The sequence below is a fragment of the Haliotis rubra genome, unplaced genomic scaffold (assembly GCF_003918875.1).
Source record: "Haliotis rubra isolate DU_JTF1 unplaced genomic scaffold, ASM391887v1 Scf493, whole genome shotgun sequence".
Classification (NCBI taxonomy): Eukaryota; Metazoa; Mollusca; class Gastropoda; order Lepetellida; family Haliotidae; genus Haliotis; species Haliotis rubra.
Window position 1 is genome coordinate 540,465 of NW_025767183.1, and position 9,550 is coordinate 550,014.

General features: G+C 38.8%; 2 protein-coding genes across 2 annotated transcripts in view; one reads left to right on the forward strand and one right to left on the reverse strand.

Annotated features, from left to right (window-relative positions):
- The window catches only part of LOC124291500 (septin-2-like), a 43,596-nt gene extending 38,117 nt beyond the window's left edge, over window positions 1-5,479 (forward strand). Inside the window, exon 11 of the mRNA XM_046728485.1 lies at window positions 2,000-5,479. Within this exon, the coding sequence (XP_046584441.1) occupies window positions 2,000-2,092 (93 nt within the window). The 3' untranslated portion in view covers window positions 2,093-5,479. The remainder of the gene's footprint in view (window positions 1-1,999) is intronic.
- Window positions 5,480-6,867: 1,388 nt separating this feature from the next.
- LOC124291502 lies at window positions 6,868-7,859 on the reverse strand. The gene is made up of 2 exons (XM_046728486.1): window positions 7,306-7,859; window positions 6,868-7,213 (listed from the first exon to the last, which is right to left on the reverse strand). The coding sequence occupies exons 1-2, from the start codon at window positions 7,857-7,859 to the stop codon at window positions 6,868-6,870; spliced, it is 900 nt and encodes a 299-aa protein (XP_046584442.1).
- Window positions 7,860-9,550: the final 1,691 nt, after the last annotated feature.

Below are 9,550 nucleotides of genomic sequence, written 5' to 3' on the forward strand. Positions count from 1 at the left end.
TCATCGTGGAGGCCAGTAGAGGTAACCATGGTAACCTTGACTGGGCTGTTATTATTTAGTAGACACAGTTTCTGAAATACATCTTTGTTAATGTACTATCACAGCATTGTGTCCATATAGATCCTTGTACTGTAGTCAAGGAAGACTGTCAGCAGTCTGCGAAATAGACACTGGCCCAATAGCCCGTGGCTAGTAAAAATCCAGTCGGGCCAGTAAATCTCCACAGTAATTTTGTAAATATATCACTCTCTCCGACTTGTTAAGTTATAATACACTTTTAAATCATGCAAGATTATGGCCTGATAAAATGTTCACCATAATAGCAGCTTAATGATGAAACCGTGTCATGCCGACAATATCTTATTCTCCTCTATTTTTGTAATCTTTTGTATAGTTTCTACATTCAAATTTCGGGCTAGTGAATTATTTTTTGGCTGGTAACTTTCAGGCATAGCTAGACCGACTGGCTAGCAAAATTTGGAAACTATTTCGCGCTGTCAGTATCTGACAATGAACTGACAACTTACCTTCAGGTCCGTCTGAGTTTTCCTGACACTGGCAGGCCAATTTCTGCTTGTCTGCCACTGGCTATGTGTAACAATGTCTGTCTAAATTTGTCTGGCATTGAACAGCTGTAACAATGTCTCTATGACTTGTCTGACATTGAACAGCTGTAACAATGTCTCTATGATTTGTCTGACATTGAACAGCTGTAACAATGTCTCTATGATTTGTCTGACATTGAACAGCTGTAACAATGTCTCTATGATTTGTCTGACATTGAACAGCTGTAACAATGTCTCTATGATTTGTCTGACATTGAACAGCTGTAACAATGTCTCTATGATTTGTCTGGCATTGAACAGCTGTAACAATGTCTCTATGACTTGTCTGACATTGAACAGCTGTAACAATGTCTCTATGACTTGTCTGACATTGAACAGCTGTAACAATGTCTCTATGACTTGTCTGACATTGAACAGCTGTAACAATGTCTCTATGACTTGTCTGACATTGAACAGCTGTAACAATGTCTCTATGATTTGTCTGACATTGAACAGCTGTAACATTGAATGTCTCTCTATGATGATTTGTCTGGCATTGAACAGCTGTAACAATGTCTCTATGATTTGTCTGACATTGAACAGCTGTAACAATGTCTCTATGACTTGTCTGACATTGAACAGCTGTAACAATGTCTCTATGATTTGTCTGACATTGAACAGCTGTAACAATGTCTCTATGATTTGTCTGACATTGAACAGCTGTAACAATGTCTCTATGACTTGTCTCATTGAACAGCTGTAACAATGTCTCTATGACTTGTCTGGCATTGAACAGCTGTAACAACGTCTCTATGACTTGTCTGACATACAACAGCTGTAACAATGTCTCTATGACTTGTCTGACATACAACAAATATATAGATGACTCTATTTTGTTATCCATCAATGAGCAAGTTTTGATGGATGCCAATATGCCTCCATGAACAAGTAACCACTAATAAATGATTCAGATTAAAACAGGTGCCAACTCCATTCTTATAGTCATATTTGGCTTAGAATTTGCTGAGGGCAACATAAAATAATATCTAAGGCCAGAATAATTTTATTTTTTTTTTGTCGTGTTTTAGGGATTTTTGTCCTCAGGAAACCTGAAGGCAAACCAGTCAAAGTAATATTCTTTTTAAATGCTAAAAGTATTTTACTTTTGGCAATTTATTGAATGTATATGAGACAAAAAACAATGTAAAAAACTTTTTTTTTGTCAGTTTACATTTTTGGCCAATAAAAAACATTTAGATTTTGTGTTTTTGAGCGGGGAAAATTAATTTTATTTTTTTATTTTTCATGAAAAATATGACCAGTGGATCCATAAAACAAGAAATAAAATTGGTCCAGCCTAAAGTATAATTTCCCTGTTTTCCACCAAATTTGATGCCAGTGTGTTTGTTGGTATGCATGATCATTCTGTACACACATGAATTCCTCGTCTCCAGATTCAACGAATGCACGCGATGCTGGCCAAGATGCAGCAGCAACTACAACAAGGGCAGAAAGAACAGAAAGTGAACGGGTTGGGTAAACTCTGAGAGCACAGTTCTATAAATAGATTGAGTCATGTGATTAGCATGTGATCAGCTGCTGCTGACAACGTGAGAGTTACTGAACTCTCATTCTAAGCTGGGGGAGATGAGCCAAGAATTACACAAGGCTGACGAATGATAGTCACGTGGTCACGACTGTGAGTAGAATCCCACACAGAAGGTCAAGGTCTTTCATAACCCTCCCTAAATTTCCCTAGATACGAGACTTTAACACAAGTAATAATACTCGACAGTACATCTTACATCAATTACCACCATAGGGTCATAAATAATGTTACGATTTTATCACTGTAGAACCAATATGGCCAGAAGGACCTTCTGAGGGGAGGTACCTCTCACAGGACTGGTCACGTGATCGTAGAGGTGGGATATTTATCCTACGCCTGCGTACCTACTGATGCAAACTATTTTGAAGGAGGAACTACATTCTCAAGTCACAAGTGTAAATCAGGGACTCCGTAGTTGGTGTCACATAATTGTTGTTGTCCACCATCTTTCTTCATTCAGCACTGGTCAAGGTCATTACTCAGTTATCTCCCTTTCCAATATTGCCACGCTTTACACAAACTGACTTTTCCCCTTCATATGAATTTTAATGACTTCAGTCTTATTCACATCAGAATCTTATAGTTTATATATCCTTGCACAATGACCATAATTCCTCTAAAATTAAAAAAATGAATTTTGATTTCTTCAGAATTCAGAAAAATCTTAATTTTTGAATTTAGTTTAAAAAAATTGATTCCAGTGAATGATTGTTGAATTTGCAAAACAGATTCAGAGAAGGTTTAATTTTTAGAGGAATTATGATATCCAAACAGACTATCAATGCTTTTGCAATAAATGGACCAACGGTTATATTGAAAGGGAGGTAACTGATTGAGCGCATGTTTTCAGCTTGGATGTACATTGCGTATTGTAAAGGTATGAATCAGTTTTGTTATTACAGTCATCAATGAGAGATTATCAAGCATCAGTTACTCTAAATTACTTGCCCTCTTCTTCAGAGTCTTAAAAATATTTGATAGTAATTAATTACAAAATGTGATGAATTATCAATCGGCTCAGCGTCAATTCAAGCAATAATTCAAATTCAATTTTCTTAAATTTAAATATAGAGGGCAAAATATGTACTTTCATTTTTTACAATCCTTAAATAAATATTTGGAAACCATTTTTCTCAATATCTTGTCTCACACTAATGCATCATGTTTAGAGTGAATATTAATAAATTATGTTTTAATAATTAGAACAAGACTGTAAATGCCCGTCAGATGAATCGACAGAATGGTTTTGAAGAATAAATGCCTTTTTGCAAATATTATATTATTTTCTCAAAAACTGATAAAATGTTGATAATTAAAAAAAGGTTGTTTGTTAATCAGATATGTCTTCAAAGGATGTACTATTCAGAGTTGGTATTGGATTTGCTTGACATTTATGAATGAAATAGACAAAAGTGTGTGGTATGCTTGAGCAGATATGGCATGTAAATATATATATTTGCAAAGAGCTTTTTTCACTGTAAATTGCTATGTATTTCAATATTTCCTTGTTCATCTTTTCAACCTAAATTTTCTCCTAAATAAATATTAAATATTCATGATGGTACGTGTGAAAACTTTACATTTTTGCTTAATTTCAAATGACACTTCGTTACATTTATCAACTCACCTTTTCTTAAATATTTCATTCATGTATTAATTGATAATTCATTTTGTCATATATAACATATTCTCGAATTATTTATTTCAAAAGTATGTAGAAATATTAAATATTATTTACATGTATTAGTAGTAGTATTTATTTACAGGTTATGTTATTTTTAAATGTGAACAATACATTAGAGAATACCCTTTAACATATAGATATGTGAGCATATGATATGTCTTGCTCTGTATGTATAGAGTAATACCGAATGGGTCTTCTGTCCATTTCAAACAAGGTCTGCCACACATGTCTACTCTTGTACTATTGGATAGCCTGAGGGGGCGGTGGGGTAGCCTAGTGGTTAAAGCGTTGGCTCGTCACGCCGAAGACCCGGGTTCGAATCCCCACATGGGTACAATGTGTGAAGCCCATTTCAGGTGTCCCGAGCCGTGATGTTGCTGAAATATTGCTAAAAGCGGCGTAAAACCAAACTCAGTCAGTCAGTCAGTGGATAGCCTGAGAAGATCCTGGTTATAAGTGATCTTCAACCCATGCTTGGCAGTGGGGTGGCCTAGTGGGTAAAGCATTGGCTCGTCACGCCGAAGACCCAGGTTCGATTCCCCACATGGGTACAATGTGTGAAGTCCATTTCTGGTGTCCCCCCGCAGTGATATTGCTGGAATATTGCTAAAAGTGGCGTAAAACAACCTCACTCACTTGTACAATTGGCTAGCCTGTGAAGATCCCTTTATAAGTGAAGTTCACCAACCCATGCTTGTTGTAACAGGAGGGGGAGTTGGGTAGCCTAATGGTTAAAGCGTTCGCTCATCACAACAATGCTTGGGTTTGGTTCCCCACATGGGCACAATGTGTGAAGCCCAATTCTGGTGTCTCCAGACATGATATTTGTGTAAAACGGCATTAATATCACGACATAAAACCCAATCCACTCACTGGTGTAAGACTGAACGGGATCTGGTGGATTTGTTGCTTTGGTTGATTTTCGTGTCTTGTTGCAGTATAATGGCAGTATCGCTACAGCCAGCAACATCAGCAACAACATCAGCAACAACATCACTTGGTTGACAAAAACTGTTACAACCAAGAGATCATCTTTTACCATAATTTTTATTACTGAGATGATGTCATGATGCTTTTGTTTGGATCATTTTTGTGAACAGAAAACATAAATGGATAGTGGACCCATAACTGCAGCAAACTCACTGCCATCAAATGGGATGCAATAAGAAATAATAATAATAATAATGACAATAATGTTGTTGTTTAAAAAAAAAATCTTTTTCTATAAAAACTGATGACACATTCCTCGTACAAGGAGTTTTATGTTAAGATATGAAAAATTATGTTCTGATTTCAGCTTGAATTTTGATATACCTCTAGTATTCAAGTATATGAAAGTTATTATAAACAATTGTAATGATTGAGATAAGATGGAAACTTTGCTCTTATAGTGAATTCAAGTTAAAGGTGATTATGTTATTTTATATTTTTTTATTTTGAAAAAAGTATAAAAGAATGAGTTTTTGTCGAGATACTACTGTGAAGAATTTTCTAAATGTTTTGTATTTGTTAAATCTGATGTAGATTTGCTGTAGATTTAATGATTGACACGCTCAGAGCGTTGGATGTACTTCGTACTTTTGTTGTCATATCTCGTGCTGTGTCTAATAATCATCAGTCAATAAACATGGTAAAATAGCATACTCCTTTCTGTTCCTAAGTCTTTGTGGGAGGTGGGGTAGTCTAGTGGTAAAGCGTTGGCTCGTCACGCCGAAGACCCGGGTTCAAATCCCCACCTGGGTACAATGAGTGAAGCCCATTTCTGGTGTCCCAGCCGTGATATTGCTGGAATATTGCTAAAAGCGGCGTAAAACCAAACTCAGTCAGTCAGTCAGTCTAAGTCTTTGTTGTGAATAAATAGATGGACATGGATGATATTATTATTATCATTGTCTGTCTGTCTGTCTGTCTGTGGGGTCTGCCTGTTGATCAGAGGGCGGTGGGGTAGCCTAATGATTCAAGTGTTCGTTGCACCGAAGACCCGGTGTAACAGGCCAGAGTATACCCCTGTCCCAGACTATACCCGGGGTTAAACTGGGCTAGCCCAGACTATACCCCAGGTATAATCTGGGCTAGCCTAGTTTATACCCCGGGGTATATTCTGACCTAGGCCATAGTATACCCCCCTAGCCCAGATTATACCCCTACAGAAAGTGATTAAGGATACTACTATAATTTTATTGTACTTCTCACACAATTAAACACTGGTTACAACATTGAAATGGTCCGATACATTTTCCAGATACAAAGCATAATCAGTGTGAGTTTTCAAGCTGAAGCTGGCAGGGTACATCAGCCATTCCATTGACTGACCAACTGCACTGTAAATATAAATGTCACATTTTAACAGACTGGCTGTTGACATAACTTCTGCATCTGTTGCCCACACTCCATCTCGTGAAATTCCCGAATTAGTGATGTACTCATTGACATTTTGGTTCAGGAAATGTTTTAGTTCATCATTGATGTCATTGTTCATATGCTGAACCACTCGATCTCGGATAGTGCTGTGACTGTCTTCGGATCCTGTCAGGCTGTAACAAGTAGCAGTTGCCGTCGCCTTTGGTTCTGTATGTCCGTCGGGGCACTGTCAAGTCTGTTGATCTTCCGTAATAAATGTCCTTTGAAGAGTTCAGGTCTAATGCAGCAGCCAAATTCCTTCGAGCAATTTTGGGGATAGGGTTGAACAAACGGGTTGACTTGATTTGTTTGGTAGTAAGGTCTGTATGGTCGCCTGACTCCAGTTCATCTCTGAGTCTTTTTCGTTGCTTCGAATCACTGGGGCTTTCGGCATTGTCGTTAGTGGGTGGGTCATTGGAGTAGATTTTGAGGTTACTGGCGTGGTATGTGTTGCTCAGGATCTTGTTGGTTTTCACTTTCTGTAGCTTCACACGACCGTTGGTCAATGTCTGGACGACGGAGTATGGTCCAGTCCACCGTGGCTCCATCTTCGCTCCCATCCTCTGGACTCGTTGGTTATTCTTGATATACACTGTTGATCCAACAGCTATCTCCTTGTTGCTGGTGTCTCATCGATCGTAGTTTTCTTTCTGGCGATCCTGTGCATTGGAGATATTGTTGGAAACAGTGGACCAGATGCCTTTATGTAGATCAATGATGGTTTGCAGCACTTCTGGGCATTCAGTGTTAGGTGAAGATGCTGTAGCTGTGCTGTCATTCCCCTCGGTCGGTTTCAGGTCTATCGATAGCTTGGCTGGGCGGCCGTACATCACCTCGAATGGTGTGCATTTCGTCGAAGCATGGACTGATGTGTGGTATGCGAACAAGACGCCAGGAATGTATTGGTCCCAATCATCAACTTGGTTATTGACGAGTTTACTCAGAGCAGCCTTTAAAGTCCTGTTGTCATGTTCCCTTTGTTAACGAATTCACGTCCTTGATCACTGATCAATGTGTCCATGCAGCCCAATCGACAGATGACATGGAAAAGAAACAGAGCAACTGACTTCGCGCTTTTATCCGGGATAGCAGCTGCCTCCGACCACTTTGAAAAATGGTCGGTTACCGCAACGATGTACTTGTTGCTGCTTGTTGTCTCTTGTAGTCTCTTGTAGAGGGCCGATGATGTCAATTCCAACGAGGCTCCAGATTTTGGCAGGAACAGGAATGGAGTGTAGTGGTGGTGCTTCTGTGTTGACTTTCGGATTGATGACAAAGCACTTCGGTCACGTCTTGTATTTTCTTGCAGGTTGTTCTTCATGCCTTTCCAATAACAACGCGAGGATATTTTGCCGAAGGTTTTATCTCTGCCAAAGTGTCCACCTGTAGCTGGGTTGTCATGGCATGCTTTCAGGATGCTGGGTAGGCGGCTTTTGGTGAGCACTTCCCTTTCACCATGAAAGACAATTCCATTTGCTACCCAAAATGGCTTTGCAGTTTGCCGAAAATGTGACTTCGCATTCAAACGCGTGTCAGGATCCAGGTCATAGATGTGCTGAGGATACTTCTTATCAGAGTTGGTGTAGAAGTTCAAGATCTGGGTATAGAGGTTGTCGTCCATGTTGAAGGTTGAATGCGATATAGGATGCGAAATAAATTGCACTTTTAAATACCTTTACATGACACCCGAGATCAGTCTCCAGAGTCACTTGTTCATATTAATAAATAAATACCAGCCCCTACTCACACTATCACCAGCCCCTACTCACACCAGCCCCTTCTCACACCGGTTATCTCCCATTAGTTAGACAGCCAGTTGTTAGACAGTGGAGTAGGATATTAATTAAGACAACACCCACCTCCATAATGGTACAGCTCTAATTAGATTGATGAGTAGAGTGTGCCCGTAGTTAATCTGTTGATGTTGTACTACCCCGTTGCCGAAATACCTTAGTTGTGTGTGTGACGCTAAATAAAGCAAATAACTAACTACTAACCTTGATATATCAGCATGGCTGGGTTACGCAAAGTCAAAAATATCATATTGCAGAGAGGCACTCAACAAATACTTAATAAATTTTGTATTATGCAGTAATGTAAATGAAATGCATATACAAAATTCCTTTAAATGACACCAAGACCATTGCCCGAGTCATACTGAGTGAATTGTCAACATAATTTTTTAAGGGTATAGTCTGGGCTGGAGGGGTATACTTTGGCCTGGTCCAGAATATACCCCTGGGGTATAAACTGGGCTAGCCTATAGTTTACCCCGGGGTATAATCTGGTGGGGGGTTATTCTGGGCTGCTACACCGGGTTTGATTCCCCATTTGGGTCCAGTGTTAGAAGCCCAAGTGTTTCCTGGTGTGATGTTGCTGGAATACTGCTATGTCAACAAAACAATATCAACACAATGTCAACACATCAACAAACAATATCAACACAATGTCAACACATCAACACACAAGGGTCAACACAACGTCAACAAAACAATATCAACACGTCAACAAAATATCAACACAATGTCAACACATCAACACACAAGGGTCAACACAACGTCAACATGTCAACAAAACAAATTCTAACTGAAGATTTGGCGGCGGCTCTAAATGAAATTCTTGAAGCCTCCAAAATTGCTGAATGATATCTACAGGTTACATATCTCAATCACTACAACGAAAACACTGCATGTATGTGTCAGGTCTAAACCTAACAACTAAAGCACGAATTTAATACCCAAAATACAATGCCCCTAACACATTAGACTTACAACTAACTCTCTGACTATACATATAATTTTAATAAAAACAAAATAATTCAATTCAAATTGAAAAGGAGCCCCAGTGAGATAGAAGATTCAGAAACCAATAACATCTGCATTGGAGTGACACGTTACGTTACACATTATCATCATCATCATCATCATCATTACCATCATCATTACCATCATCATCATCATCATTACCATCATCATCACCATCATCATTACCATCATCATCATCATTACCATCATCATTACCATCACCATCATCATCATCATCACCATCATCATTACCATCACCATCATCATCATCATCATTACCATCACCATCATCATTATCATCATCATCATCATCATCATCATCATCATCATCACCACCACCACCACCATCATCATCATCATCATCATCACCACCACCACCACCATCATCATCATCATCATCATAGGATATTTACATAGCGCACATATCCACGCAACTAGTGCATGCCCAAGGCGCTGGTATTCTTCCCGTCGATCACTGGATGTCAATCTCAACGGACCATCTTATTAT

Excerpts from the sequence above, each read along its gene's own strand:
- LOC124291502 (XM_046728486.1), bottom strand. The coding sequence starts at position 7,859 with ATGGACGACAACCTCTATACCCAGATCTTGAACTTCTACACCAACTCT. Across the intron at positions 7,214-7,305 it reads ATCCCGGATAAAAGCGCGAA|GGAACATGACAACAGGACTT; the intron begins GTCAGTTGCTCT and ends TCGTTAACAAAG.